The sequence below is a fragment of the Euleptes europaea genome, chromosome 21, assembly GCF_029931775.1.
Source record: "Euleptes europaea isolate rEulEur1 chromosome 21, rEulEur1.hap1, whole genome shotgun sequence".
Classification (NCBI taxonomy): Eukaryota; Metazoa; Chordata; class Lepidosauria; order Squamata; family Sphaerodactylidae; genus Euleptes; species Euleptes europaea.
Genome location: NC_079332.1, coordinates 6751181 through 6767181, shown reverse-complemented (window position 1 = coordinate 6767181; position 16001 = coordinate 6751181). Strand labels below are relative to the sequence as shown.

At 46.1% G+C, this 16001-nt stretch overlaps 1 protein-coding gene across 1 annotated transcript in view; it reads right to left on the bottom strand.

Annotated features, from left to right (window-relative positions):
- Positions 1-16001, bottom strand: part of SDK1 (sidekick cell adhesion molecule 1) — a 474538-nt gene that overhangs the window by 141395 nt on the left and 317142 nt on the right. The window contains exons 17-18 of the mRNA XM_056866585.1: positions 12723-12904; positions 2452-2567 (exon numbers count right to left, since the gene is read on the bottom strand). Of these exons, the coding sequence (XP_056722563.1) occupies positions 2452-2567; positions 12723-12904 (298 nt within the window). The remainder of the gene's footprint in view (positions 1-2451; positions 2568-12722; positions 12905-16001) is intronic.

The following is a 16001-nucleotide window of genomic DNA, read 5'->3' as shown; positions in this document are numbered from 1 at the left end:
CCGTTCTAACTGTTAGAAAATTCTTCCTAATGTCTAGACGGAAACTCTTTTGATTTAATTGCAACTTGTTGGTTCTGGTCCGACCTTCTGGGGCAACAGAAAACAACTCGGCACCATCCTCTATACGACAGAGGGTGAACTGGATTTAACTGGGACCTGCCAAATGTACCACGACTGAGCTGTGGCCATTTTATTTTTATGATGGAGAGGGGAGAGGAGGAGAGTGGTGTGTGCCAAAAGCAGAGTTACCTATGCAGAGTTACTCCAATCTAAGCCCATTCATTTCAAGCAGAGTAATTCTGCATTGGCTTACAGAACAGCACAGGCAGGGTCTTCTGGCACTCCTGCAGTCTCTTGGAACCTGGCCAACCTGGCCATAAACCTTAACAGCAAGTGTACAAAATTCACCTTTCACCCTTGTATACAAGTTCCAGGTAACGAGAACCAGCTTCTTAGCAACACTGGAGAAAGCAGGATGGGTTTTGTCTCCCGCCCTCCTTTCTCCTGGAATTGTCAAACCAAGCTTGAAAGCCTCACTGGAATTCAAGCCCGTTTCCAAGAAAAGGAACAGTCTCTTAATGGCAAAACAGAAAAAAGGGGGCTTGCTTTGCTTTTCTAAATTATATCTACGAAGCACAATAGAAATGTCCAAATGTCAACGGCTGTGCTTTTACATCTCCTTGCCTTCCAAGTGTTTAGTGTGGTGCGGTCCCCTAAAAGGAAGCTGAGTGCTTTTGTGGCGAGAAAAAAGAAACATGCAATGGGAGGAATTCGCCTGGCAAGGCGAGACACAAAATTGTGACTACTAGTAATTTGTAAATCACTACGCAAATTATGCAGTACAAGTAAATGTGGTGGAAATGTCCTTCCCACACTGGCCATATTAGAGTACAAAAAAAAAAAAACACCCTATCTATAAGAGACATACAAACTGCAAAGCTGTTCTGTCGAAAGGAATGAAAGGAAAGGAAAGCAAGGAGTTGACAGTGAAAAGCAAAGAGTATGCTACCCGTTGACAAGTACCAATCGGCCCATTTAGGCTTTTTTTGTATTTTTCCCTAAACAATATTTGGTTTAAATAGTGGAGGAGTATAAAACAAAAGCCTAATCAGAGGCTAGCTTTGAACTTTTTTTTTTTTAAAGGAGGCTCGATCGAATTCAGAGCCTTAGACCCATCATCAAGGTAACAGTGGCTGTGGTCCTCAGTGGCTGTGATTCAGAGGATATCCCCTGGGGCTCAGCACAAGGTTGTGTTCTCTGTTGTGCAAATTGGGCAGATGCCAGTATAGCTCTGTGCATCATGGGTTACATTAGGTGCATTGTGGGTACCAGGTGTGGCATCACTATTGCACAGCCGGGTCCTTTCACTGCCCAATTTATAGCACACACTGCCAATCATGGCCAGCTCATGGTGATATTGCGCCACTTTTTGTTTGGTCTCAGAAGCAAAGCAGAGATTGGATTGGGTGGATTTCCCAATCAAACCGCAAGCCAACAGGGAGGTGTTACTCTAGCATTTCTGCCTCGGCGCTCCTTCCCACACTCTACAATGAACCTCAAAGCCATCTTCTCCTTGGTGATAGCAAAGTCAGTAAGGGTGGGTGCTGCCGTTTCCTCTTAAGGAACTACGCACACCCCATGTTTTATTTTTTGAGTCATGCTGCAAAAGAAAGCTTTCTGGCACCCCACCAACGTAAGCAGTGGCCTTACATGCCTCGCCAACCCATCGCCACAATACAACCATCTGAATCGCAACAGCAGCTTGCTCTTGGTTCCCCACCAAATGAACGACCGAGTCTGGGACTGTCAGAATTGATCCAAATCGATCAGTCTGTTCAATGGATCACAGTGTGGCTCTCACAGGAAACCTACAAGACATCTCTGTGTTGACCAAGAGGTAAACTGGGCCAGAAATCACCTACAGATAATACAACTGGCTCCAAACAAGCAGCTAGCTTGGTCCAGCCACACTTCGGTATGAAGAGAGAGCCCACTCTTGTCAGATCCCAGAAGCTAAGCAGGGTCAGCCCTGGTTAGTATTTGGATGGGAGACCACTAAGGATGGGAGACCACTAGGGTCATGATGACGCAGAGACAGGCTACGACAAACCACTTCTGAACATCTCTTGCCCTGAAAACCCTACAGGGTCACCATATGTCGGCTGCGACTTGACGGCACTTTCCACCCCCACCCAATCCATAGAACTACATCACACAAACACGTAAAGCTGCCTTATACTGAGCCAGCTCTTCCATTGAGGTCTGCTGACATCAATATTTATCTAGCCTGATTGGCAGCGGCTTCCCCAGGGTCTCAGCTGGAGGACTTTTACACCACCTGCCTTAAGCTGAGCCATCTTGATCCCCTGGGGCCATCCACACGGAAAGCAGATGCTCCACCACTAAACCGTGGCCCCGATACAAACAGTTTGACTGCGTATTCATCCAGACCTTGTATCCTTGATTGATCCCATTGATGAACTGCTGTGGAGGAGGGTTCCACAGGAACCTGACGGTGGTGGAGTTCACAGCTTCCGCTTGGACGTTCTGTGGCGGCGCTGTAGGCACTGCGTGACACCCAGCCGGGGGGACAGCAAAATAAAATCGATTGCGTGCGGAGAGAAGAAAGGAGAGAAAGGAGAGAGCACCTTTAGCCATCGCTCACATTTCAAAGGAAATAACAGTGGTGCAAAAAAAAAAAAAAGCAAGAGAGAGACCTGTGATTTATGTTCCTGATACTCAAGAGTGACTTAAAAAGAAAGTTAATTGGGTTATTTCTCATTTTCTGCTGGAGATGCCTTCAATGGGCAGGAGAGGGGTGGGGGTGGGGATGGAATGATTCCTCTGCCTTATCCTTCCACAAGCGAGCTGTGCTCGGAGTCTCAAGACAGAAGCACAGATGATGATGGGTGAATACATCTCTCTCAATTATCCACGGTCGTAATGGGAGCTTGCAGTTTCAGAAACAAACTCCCGCAGAACGTCAGAGTAACCCTACCACCTCTCTCAGCAGACCAGCAGAATCTATCCATACTTGAATTACGGCACATTCTTCTTTGGTCTATTAATAATGGTGTGTGTGTGTGTGTGAAAAATGAATACTTTTACCCAACCAAATCCTGCAGGCTAAAGATCAGATGCAAGCAATCTTTTTATTTTTAGAAAAAAAATCAAGGATTGAAATCGCACCACCTCAAATGATTTACATGCTAAATGTGTGTCATCAAGTATGTGAAGGAGTCGCAATCATGCCTGGCTGCCATTTGTAAACCAAAAAAAGAACATCAGCAACAATGACAGGTAATTTTTTTTAACAACTATTGGCATCTCAGAATTAACCTTTCATCTATTTCGCACTTAAAAATCAAAGGCTCAGAGAGGAATCTAGTGAGCAAGGGATCTTATACAAATGAATGGGGATTGGCCAAAGCAGTGACTGGCGGACTGGGTCACAAAATGGCCTCATTTCATCCATTTATTTGAATCGGCAACAGAGCCATTCTATGAAGAGTTACCCCAGTCTGAGCTCATTATAACGGAGTAACTCAGCATACGAATTGTGCTGGAACTTTTCCGATTCTAGTGACTTGGTGAGGGTAACGGCCCTTGCATCTTCCACCCAACAGAACATCTACCAGAGTACAAAAGCCTCCCAGTAAATCCGTTTCGTGTAATGGCACGGTATGTGCTGTAACCTATTTATATAAGAGGAACCACGGAGACAACTGCCACGCCTTTATGAGTAGAGCTCTCCCAGCCAGAAGGACTGTCTTCCCCATTGGTTGTTGGCAAAATGCGGAAGAGAGATGTACGTACAAGATTGCCATGACAGAAATCATTTATCTCTTTAATTCCCCCATCCCTGAAATTGATTCCTCAAGTCACAACACGCATGTGATTAATCAGCAGGTCCTTCAGAGTCCCAACAACTTCTGTACTGCTCATATAAGCAATAAATCTACACATCATCCCATAATACATATAAGAGAATCCCCATCCGGGCAGTCATTAGAAAGAGGTCAGAGTGTTATCTCAGTGGTCTGTTAACCCAAAAATGTTCCTCAGAAGTTTCTAGAAAGCACTAAAGAGGCACTTAACACAGTGCCTAAGGTACAGTCTCTGTCATAAACTCATCTGAAGACTTTCAGTTTTATTAATGAAAAACCAGAAGGTTATAGATTGGGCAGGAGCCCACCGGGTTTCACCCCCATAGCTCCAAAAGTTTTAAAAACACAGGCTTAGAGAGGCAGAATCATCTTTCAATCTCTAGACATCTCCCAATCTCAAGGCATTTGGGGTCTCTCATATAAACCACTTCAATGTAGGGAGGGGGGATTATGTTATCAGATGGGAGAAAATGATGGTGTGAATCCAATAGATGGGGCAAGTCTGGTAGCACCTGAAGAGAAGGGACAACTCTTGGGAAAAAGTCAATAAGCAATGAAGCAGAAAGAGATGCTCAATTGATCTCAGTGAAAATTAACTAACCATTGTACTAGCAGGCATAGGGGGATATGTGTGCACGTGTGTGTTTGCATACATGTGTCAAATATGCTAGACTACTACACTTGTGGTCGGCACAAGACATTTTTGGTGCCAGAAATTGAAAATACAAATCCCCCCCCAAAAAAACCACACACAAATGAACATGGATCACAACCCACTGGCAAGTTCTCTTGGCCCCAATGAAATTAACACGAGCCGAGCAAATTAATGGTAGTGGTTTTTTGCACAACTCCTGCCGACTTCATCAGGACGTGCACGAGAGAACGTCCAGGGGGTGTCCGCCTTTGGCTCAGATCGTCCTGGCTCTCACTGGGCCATTGGCCTCAGCCGCTGCCACTTCTGCGTTGAGCGGACAGTGACGGGGTCAATTTGCCACTTTCAGAGAATAAACTGTGCCGAGAAGGGAATGAAGAAAAGCTTGTGCCTCTGCAGGGAGGCCTGCCTCCTGCTTTGAGAAGAGCTGTGGCCACAGGGGAGATGCCAGAGAGAGAGAGTTTTGAAAGCATTTCACACAGAGCTGGCCTACAGAAGCTGCACATAAGCATTTGCCTGCTGCCTGCGCAGCGCACTGTGCACCTTTCAGCGCCACTGTTTCCTTTGAGGGCTCAGAGGGCCTTTGAGGAACAGGGAGATCTGCTCAGAGGGACTGCCAGTTGTGAGAGCGTTCAGAGTCTCTCCAAACAGTGCCATAGGTACCCACAGCATTCACAACCCCCTTTCCCTCTCTGCTTTTGTGGCAAAGCTTTGTATAAGGCTGAGCAAAGATAAAGAACTGCTTATCAACAACGTTTCCAGCAATCTGGTGGAGCTGATGCTATTTTCCTTTGTGTTGAAAATTGAAAATATCCTGTCTTAGTTTGAGGGTAATGTTCCAAAGCCAGAATAAATCATTACAGCACAAAAGATACCTGTTGCAAAGGACCAGGGGGTTGGGGAGGGGGGACAGTTGATAAAACCACGACTGGAAAAACTGCAGTTCTGGAAATCATGATTTATGGCATAATTTATCTTTGGATTTCTTTAAAGAAAGTCAACATCTGAATCTCAACGAGTGCATTTAATATGTGGATAAAACAAGCCTGGCTAATACGTGTAAGCGTTTTGTGTGTGCAAGAGCGTGAAAAATCCATATTAATGGACTTATCAGGAAAAGTATGAAATCCGTAGAAAGTGGCAGTGCTACACTCTGTATTAAAGATGCTGACGGCAGTTCTGTGTGCGTTGCATAGAGATATGAGTGTGCCAATAGACAGCTTGGCCCTGTGTGTAAGGAAAAAAATATCCTTCCTATCAAACAATGCAAATGTCACTAAACCAAACCGAATAAGAACTCTGTCCCTGGGTGCGCAATGTTAGCTGTTTTACGGCAAAATTGAGGAATGTCCCCAAATTCCATGTCAGGGTAGGTGTGACAGAACCCAACCTTTATGTTCCCCTCTCAGAAAAGTTCATTTAGTTGGAAATGCATTAGAAATCAGGCTGCTTGAACTGTGAGTTAATACGTAGCATTCTGAAACTGCTGTTAGCAGGAAAGGTCAGGGAGGCAGCGTGAATAAGAGCTGCTAAATCAGAAAACGAGAAGGAGTTTAAGCTAAATACGTGTCTCATGCGACAAGCTATTTGTGAATATGCAGAGAGTCCAAAGAGCCATTTTGAGAGATAAATATTTAGCAAAAGTCTCCAAAAGAAGCCCACAATATTTCAGGATGTCAGTTTCCACCACTAAATATGGCAGACTCTTGAGGACTGCCACTTAGCCCTTTCTGATTAAATGTTAAAGCCCGGCTGAAGATGAAGCATTGAGGTACTTGCACCTCAAACCTAAGCATCTTTATTTCATGGATTTCAAGAGAACATCCTTTCAAGTAAGCATGCCAGCTTAGAAATGCACAGAAGTAAGATTCTCTCTGCTATGTTTTGCATAGAAATATTTGAAAAGGTTTGTCCTTCAGAACAATCACTGGGCATTTTTTAAAAACCTTTCCCATACTATCAAATTAAATAATTTTCTGACTCACATGGCTCTCCCCTTCCTGTAGGATTTGGGTTGTTCCTCGAAGAGGGCTAGATCGCTAACAACAAAGTGTAGGCGCCTTTCCCCAAACTACAGTTCCCAGAAGCCCTCTGAAGCAAGATTCTCAGAAGCAAAGCTGGGTTGGCCCCAGATAGTACGTGGGTGGGAGACTGCCAAAAAAGTCCGGGGCTGCTACACCGAGGCAGGCAATGGCAAACCTCCTCCATCAGTCTCTTGCCTTGAAAACTCCATGAGGGGTTGCCATAACTTGGCTATGACTTGATGGCACGATGATGGATGGATGGATGGATGGATGGATGATGGGTGGGTGGGTGGATAGATAAAAGTTCTCACTTTTCGGTGGAGAACCTGAGAGCCACATGCTTCTGAAACCAGTTGCTATATTCAGGGTTGTGCTTTCAGCAGCTTTTTAATTCATCAGAGTGCTTTGAAAATCTACTAAAGGTGAGGCCTTAGAGAACCAGGGCCATCCCAACCAACACAGCCAGGGCTACTTCCTTAGTCGAACGCTTTGGCCATATAGAAAGCAATCCTCCTGGCACAGAGGAAGGGGCATTTTTGCAAGCTCTGAAACATGATGTCAGGCCTCCTTGATTTATGTGTGGTCTATAAAAAGCAGAGCACACCTTGCTTCATTCGGTTTCTGGAATTTTCCTGACCTAAACAGCTTTCTAAGGGATGAGTCAGATGAGCATTATTTATACGGTGAAGCTATGTTACAAGGCCCTTCCTTCAAATTCCCAAGAAAAGACAACTTCCAGAGTGACTCGGAAGACCCGATCCATCTTTTTCTCAATTAAGCAAGTCTGAAGCAATGATGAGCGGACACATTCATTTTGATTATGGACCAAAAAAAGATCTACATTTACTTTGCGTCCTAGAAGATGCTGCTGAGTGTCGGCGAGCAAAAAACACACAGAACAAACCATCACTGCAAAAAACAGCATCATATCTTCCAAGAACTTTCAGGCGTCCTTCTGAATAATGGTCATGTGAAGATGTGATTTGAGGCCTTAACTTTGGATTTACAAAACGGGAAGCTCCAGGGGTTATCAAAGGAAGGATTATCAGTTGGAAAGCCCTTAAATTTATCAGAGCTGATCAGCAACATGCCAGACTATTTCTGCTTGGCACGCAGGTCTGACTCTCTGGCTAAGTGCCGCCAGCTCTGAGCGCCTCTTGCCAAGCACAACTCTTGCCTCTGTTTCTTCTTCTTGCTGGCACACCAACAGCTTCCCAGGTGGTTGATGCAGTTTTCCAGCACCCGGGCCAAAAATGGGTTGCCTACTGGAGCATGAGCTCATCCCATCTTGCAGGCCTACAGAAGACGGTGCACTTACGTGACCCGTGGAAAAGGAGAGCACCCCTGTCGTCGCCTTTAATCAGCCACAAATGCATCCAATGTTAACATTTCAGGTTGCCTGCTGCTGGGGATGAACGGCAAACTTAAGAAAGTTTGTTTGAAAAAGGGAGCTGCAGACCCATTGCTCAGGAAGGAGCTCTTTCGCTGACCATCCCACCAATGTCCTTTTGCCGAGGAGAAACCAGTCTGGTGGCTATTTCCCTTGATCTGTCTTCCGCCCTTGTTCCTCATTGTCCGCCCCCCTCGGCTCCTAAATCAAATGCGCTGAGAAAATTTCAAGAACGGTCTGGGCGCACCAGGCAGTTGGTTCACCACATGTTTTTAGCACAACACACAACACCCTTCTCTCCTTCTTCCCTCTTGACCGACTCCATTCCTTACACAATCGGCTCTGGATTTAAGAGCTGTTTATTTTATTTGGGGATGAAAAATGGTGGCAAGCGGCAAACGTCTGGACCTTCTCCAACTGCAGAGCAATAAAAGGAAAGCCCATCATTTTACGGGGCGGTTCTGACATTAATAATGCCTCAAATTAGGCAGGGACCAGGCCGCCTGCTCCTCTCCTAGCCTTCCTCCACTGAGAACTGCGAGACCTTCAAAAGGGAAAGTCTAATCATACACAGTTCAATAACAGCCCCATTAGCACATGGGCAATGTCCATGTTGGAGTCATCTGTCCACATTATGAAGCACTAACATAAAAGCAGACTACAAACGCCCAGCTTTTAATCTACCCACCAACCCCTATCTATCAAGTGCTTAACGATTCTTGCCCAAGAATGAAAAGGGCCCTTTATGCTCTCCTGCATTCTAAACACCCGTCTCAGGCGGTCCCCCCTAATGCAAGCGGGAGCACTTTTCGCTTACAATGCAAGGATTTATATATTTATAAATGACTACAGACAGCTGGTCAATAAAGGATGAACACCATCCCATCATATCAAGCAAGCTACATTAGAGCCAATTGCTGGGGTCTGAGGAAGAAATTGGAGGCCTGGAAGCGATCTAGGGGCAGAAGGAGGTGGTACAAGTGCTGGACCAGCCTGAAAGGTCTAAGGAGAGAAATGACCAAACCCGAAAGAAACATCAAGGGGTTGCGGATTAGGACAAGTGTGAGAAAGTGAACACAAAGCTGGAGAAGGCTTCAAAATCCTCTTCTGAATTCAGGCATTCAAGCAAGGGGGAAATCCGCTTATCCTTACTTGCAAACCGATTCGACGTAGAGATCTTGTTGGCATAGAGAACTGTAGAAAGCGGCTCCGCAAACATAGCGGCTTGTGCAAACAAACGAAAGAGGGCTTCACCAACGGCAGGAAACAGGCAACAGGCAAAGCCAATTATGTTCAATAATAATTTAAATGAATAATTCCCAGAGCATTTTGAATATCTTTGTCAGGGGAAATTCTTCAACAGCTAAACAGATGCAGCTCCTCAGCAACTTGAGCACTGGGAAGAGATGCAACTTTATGTCTCATGATCAGCTGAACAACTTCCCCCGATGAAAAATGTTGGAAATTATTCATTAAATTCCCATTTTAATTGGCTTTTCCAATTGTATTTATTGCTAGGAGGACAGGCGCTTCTCCTGTGGGTCATTTTTGGGAAGATTGCACATGTCGACACCGCTTTGAGGAAGGAGCTCCCCTGCCCACATCCCAGACAGAACCACGACTCCAAATATGGTTCAAATGTGGCAAGTTCAGTCCTAAATCCAAAGCACGGGATGTATGAATTGTGAAGCACTTGCAAAATGGGGCCTAGCCTACACTCGCTGGCAGCAGCTTTCCAGAATCATAAGCAGAGGTCTTTCCTATTACCTTCTCCTTGATTATCCAAGTGGAGGTGCCGGGGAATGAAGCTGGGACTTCTGCGTGAAAAGCAAAACATCTTCTGCTGACCCACAGCTACGCCGTGAGCGCCTGAATCTACCTTAAACGGAGTCACAACATTGGTTCAGCTAGCCCAGGATTGTCATTTATGGCTAAAATGAGCTATCCAGGATCTCACCTAGAAATTTTTTTTCCTGTTTCCTGTTACTTGATTCTTCAACTGGGCCTTCTTTATAACAATGACTGGTCTCTTTTACTGAGCTGAAGCATTTCCCTTGATGTCATCACACATTAGACTTTAGGAAGCATCCAGTATATGCCCAAGTCACTCAACAGCACCAGAAGTAGGGTTGCCAGCTCTGTGTTGGGAAATACCTGGAGATTGGTGTGTGTGTGTGGGGGGGTGAAGTCTGGGGAGGGCAGGGTTTGGGGAGGGGAGGGGAGGGACCTCAGCAGGGTATAAAGCCATACAGTTCACCCTCTAAATAAGCAATTTTCTCCAGGGGGGATTGCTCTCTGTCATCTGGAGATCAACTGTAATAGGAGGTTGGCAACCCTAACCAGAAGCCTCGGTAGTCTGGCTAACTTTGAATTGTTCTCCTGTGTGCACAGGGTGACGCTTGTTTCCTTTTATTGACTCATGAAGATGCTATTGAGTTTGCCCTAATTGCTCAAACCAACCAACCAAATGGACAAATAATCTTCTTTCAATAAGTAAACTGCATTTAATCATGTAATAATGCTGCACTCCTATTCCCACATCAGCACAAGCACTGCATGCGCTCTACTGATTATAAAGCAACTGATGTCCTCTGTTTCATGTTGGAAAGTTTTAATAGCTCTCTGCTTTATTTTTTTACAGCTCACTAAAGCAAAGACCAAGACATTGTTTGCTGCTTAAAATTCAGCACTGGGGTGTAATTCGGGGGGGGGGGGGTGCGTAAAGAGAAACAGCAGAGGCTTTGTTTTTCCCCAGTTGCACAACAGTCTGAAATGTATATTGGAGCAAGAAGACTCAGAAGATGGAAGGGAGAGGGACGGCAAGATGGGATGCCACCAAATTTTGTAGCCCCACTGGTTTCGTCTAAGAGCTCACAACTTTCTTGCAACCTCTTCTTATCTACCAGGAGCAGACAGGCCCGAGTGAAGGCACCTGGTCCCTTTGGCCACGCCTAACCATCTGCTTTATCTTCACACCCCACAATTTTGGATCCCATTTTTCTGCACTGGCAGGATTCGAGATGAGCCAAGAGTCTCTCAGCCCACCTTCGAGAGGCGGTGCGACTGCTTTCGAGAGCGCCACGACAGAGGCGGAATCGGCAGCTGATCTGGTTAACGGCAGACACAGCTGCTGTTTCCCTGGCCAGTCACACAGCATACTAATTTCAGACTTTTTTTTAAAAAAGTGTTAACGTGGCATCTGGAATGGCATCAGAAGAGAGCTGTAAGAGAACATTGTAAGAAAAAACCCTCAAGGGCTGCTGTGCCAAACTCGACGAAAGAGGATGCAAAGTAGGGAAGTGTCGTCTTGGCTTGACTGATTGAGATTATTGCTACACCGTGCAAGAAGTGGGGATTCATAATAAGAAGTATCAAAATGTGCCCTGAAAAGAATTCTGGAACTTGCACATGTCTTCACCAAAGGGTCCGATACAGGAGAGAATTCCACCTACTCTGCGTGCGACTAAGTGTGGTTGGGTGTTGATCGTCAAGGAGTAAGGTGTGAAGATCAAACCAGCTTTCCTGCCTCAGGCTGCAGAAACACATCACAGCAATCACTTAAAAAAAATTGCACTGACTTCTTTTTCCTCTCACTACAAGAATACAAGATTTGGCACAAAAAGTCGTTTCTTCCCGCCGCTCATCTTTCCCAAAGCCAGAGTCACAGGCTGGCATAGTTGGGCAATTGTTGAGGCCCAAGTGGCATGCAGAGGCCCTGAGTGGAGATGCAGGATCGCTCTCCCATTTCTCTGTGGGAGAGGTACCTGATGGTTGGCTAGAGCAATTAGGGGAGAGTGGAGTTTGGGAAAATGTGACGAAAATTGCAGGCAATGCTCTAGGAACTTCCCTGAAATTCTATGTTGAATACCACAGAGACCAGGGGAAATTCCTAGAGTACCACCATGGAGGCCATTTTTTCCTGCCACTCCTCAATTTCTTGAAGGCAGGAGACTGGCGATGGGGTTGGGCAATTGGGCAGCCTAGGACATGCATCCAGCAAACACATTCCCTGTAGCTGTTGTAGAGCCCGAGAGGACCTCTTTCTGCTGTGTCCTCCCAATCGGTCCAGCTGCCCCAAAAACACTGCAGCGACTTTCTCGCTCCCTTCAGAAATGCTAACAGGAGGGCAAGAAAGTCACCCTTTGCTGCTTCCAGTGTAGGCACAGTTTATATAGGGAGAAGGGAGTTGACATGGAGGGTAGGGGAAAATGCAGCTCCACAATGAAGGGGGTGGGAAGTTGCAATGGACGAGGCTACAGACATACTGTGCCCAAGGGCCCATAAAATCCTACAAGTGTAGCCCCCATTTCATCCTTCATCTTGTTTCAGAGCTGGTCAGAAGCAGGGTATCCCTGGGGTGTGCTAGAGTACCCAACACTACCTAGGCAAATGCCAGGAGGTTTGGGAGGGCAGTCCCTGGGGAGAGTGGAGTTTGGGAAAATGTGACGCCAATTGCAGGCAATGCTCTAGGAACTTCCCTGAATCTCTATGGCGGAGAACACAGAGACCAGGGAAAATTCCTAGAGCACCACCACGGAGGCCGTTTTTTCCTGCCACTCCTCAATTTCTTGAAGGCAGGAGACTGGGGAAGTGGTTGGGCAATTGGGCAGCCTGGGACATGCATCCAGCAAACACCCCGCCTACCCAGTCCAATTCACGTGTGCCCGTACGCACACAGACACACTTCAAAGAAAACATCACAGACCATCAAACAGTCAATGCCATCTCGAAGTCCTCCAACTTGAAAAACGTGGAACACAGAAGCTCACCTCCTTGCAAAGTGTATTCCGTGACTGCTCTGCTGAAAACTCCCAGGCCGGCTCCATTGTACGAGGCTACCTGGATCTCATACTGAGTCCAGATGATCAGGTCTTGGATCAAGCAGTAGTTAATCTCTGCACTGGTGATGTTCTTGTGTTGGTACTCCCCGGGGAGGCCTGCCAGGCGGTACCTACACAGAGAGAGGTTCATTCAATGTGGCCAAATGAACGCCACATGCATGACAGGAAGCCCCCCCCCCCAAAAAAAAATGATTCCCTAAAGAGGTTGTTTCCTAAGAAACCAACTTGTAACAAACTGAATCCGGCCAGACTGCTGGCATGTTTATATTTCATCCTCACCGAGTGCATATTCAGGAATACGCAAAACTCGTGTTTTGTACTGTTACAGACAAAACAAAACGGTCGATTTTGCATCCATCCACCCTTTGCAAGTTCTCTCCACCCAAAGGCATTTTTTTCTCCATCAAGGGACAGCTGTAAATTGGGTTTGAGATTTCATTCATTATTTCAGATAGGTTTAGCTCTTAAGGAGTGATCACGTGATTGCCGAGGAACCATAGATGTGGAGTGATGGAGTTTCCTTGGAACTGGCAACTCTAGTGGGACAGAGGAAGCTGCTGCTGTTTTCTAGGGTTACCAACTCCAGTTTGGGACATTCCTGGAGATTAGGGGATAGATCCTGGGGAGGGAGTGGTTTGGGGAGGGACCTCAGCAGGGTATGATGCCACAGAATCCACGCTCCAAAGCAGACCTCTGTAATATGGAAATCAGTTGTAATTCTTGGAGATCTCCAGGCTCCACCTGGAGATTGGCAATGCAGCCCTCCAGCGTGATGTAGTGGTTAAGAGCAGTGGTTTGGAGCTGTGGACTCTGATCTGGAGAACTGGGTTTGATTCCCCACTCCTCCATGTGAGTGGCAGAGGCTAATCTAGTGAACTGGATTTGTTTCCCCACTCCTACACATGAAGCCAGCTGGGTTACCTTGGGCTAGTCACAACTCTGTTAGAGCTCTCTCAGCCCCACCTACCTCAGAGGGTGTCTATTGTGGGGAGGGGGAGGGAAGGTGATTGTAAGCCGGTTTGAATCTCCCTTAAGTGGTAGAGAAAGTCGGCATATAAAAACCAACTCTTCTTCTTCATCATCAAATATCTAAGATCACCATGCAGACAGTGCCGTGAAACCTGGCAATTAGGACTTTTTCTGCAGGGATTCTATCATTCCCACAGGTCTGCAATTACTCAATCCCAGGACTCAAACATATACACATACACTCACTAACATATATACATTTACCAAAAAAACAAAGAGATGCAGGACACAAACAGAAATCAAGTCAAGTGTATCCATGTCAGAGTTATGACCTACAAAAGTCAAGGCCATATGGCAAATCCCTCAAAGCACGGTTTTTGCACTCTCTCTGTGTGTGTGGGGCGGGGGGGCTTCTCATTGCAAGAAAATAACAACTACCCAAACCAGCAGCCTTCAGAAGCCTGAGAACTTGGCTGGGGGGAGGTCGAGGCAGCTTGCTTCTTTTCCCCCTTCAGGAAACAAGATGCACACAGGCTCTTCAGAATATGCTAATCCGCCTATCAGAAACATGTAGACTCAAAGCAGCAGTCTGACTTGCAAATGAAGCATTATGACTCCGGCAGAAGACAAACACAGAAATTGTTAGATTGCACTTCTATTGATTCCGGAAAGTAACTAGCAAGCCGCTGTTGTGGAAAGGGGGGTGGGTGGGAAGCAAGGCAGGCCTCCCTGGAGAGACTGGAGAGATTTCAGGTCTGATCTTTTGAACCTGAAGGATCACCGGCTCCAGCGTGAAGCTGCCAATCTATTGAGATCGGCACCTGACGTTCTGCTGTAGGAATCATCACTATCTTTTTTGGGGGGGGGATTAGGAAAATGGTTACCGCCAGATGTGCCCTTTCCTGTGGAGACACACCAAGAATGATGCTCCCTCCCCAAGCATAAACACCTCACATCAACCCTGTTATCTTTTCAGAACCTGACTAAAATGGCCCTGTTGTCCTGTGGCTTAAGCAATGTGGACTTGCCTTTTATTTAAACACCTATTTACTACTGCCATCCTACTTTTTTTTTTTTTTTTTTTAGATGTTTAGGCTCTGCTGCTTTCAAGCTGGGTCTAATGTATAGTTTGGGAGGGAAGGCAGCATGCTATAGTCAGATCTCAGAAGCTACACTGGGTCGATACTTGGAGAAGAAACCATCTCAGAAGACTCTGCAGAGGAAGGCAATGGCAGACCACCTCTGTGTCTCGCTTGCCTCGAAAGCTGGGGGCACCGTGGGTCAGCTGCGACTTCATGGCATGGCACACACGCAATGTGCATTTATGTGCTGTTTAAAAAGGATCGTAAGTCACTTGGAAAGCCAGAGTTGGTGAGGAGGGAGTCAGAAAACGTTCAAATAAATACGGAGATAAAACACAGCCCTGCTGCTGAAAACTGAAACCTCACACTGAGCGTTATTATCTCCCTCTGCAAAGTGAGGTTCAGCTACTCCCACGTCCCGGCATCATTATAATGCAAATTTCCTTAACCCAATCAACAGCAACCAGTAAGGTGGCCGAGTGGACAGACACCTGGACATAGAGAAAATGGAACTTGATGCAAAACTTGCTGCTTTGTAAACCTGACGCACAGCTGCTTTATTTGACAGCAGCCCCGTGCTCTTTGAAAGAGCTGCCCTTAAAGAATATCTGAAAACTTTTATCAGTACGCCGTGGTGTCGCCCACCTTTTCACAGCTACATGTGAGTGGGAACATACTACACTCTTCACAGCAACTTCTCCAGCTACCAACGTATTTGAGGTAGGGTTTTTTTGGGGGTTTTTTAGTCTTGAAAGTTCTAAAAGACCCGGCATCAGCATGTCTCAAGGAGCGTCTTCTGTGTGAATTCTCCATCCTCTGCTTTAAGAACTACTAACGCAGCTCCGCTCAGTTCCCCTCCTTCGCGGATGCAAAACTGGCATATTGTCGCCCCCATCCCCATGAAACGCCCTCCCCGAGGAGGTTTCTCTGGCACAGTCTTTTGCCTGTTTCTAGAGACAGACAAAGTCCTGGTTGGAAATGAGGCCCACTTCCACTGGAATTCACAGATCTGTTATTGATCCTGGAGTTGTTGATGTTTTTCTTTGTTTGGATGGGCTGTGTTCTGTTTTTTATATTGTAAACTGGTTTGTAAATTATCTAATTGAAAAACTGCATATAAATATGGTGTATATGCATTTCTGGGAGGGAAGGCAGC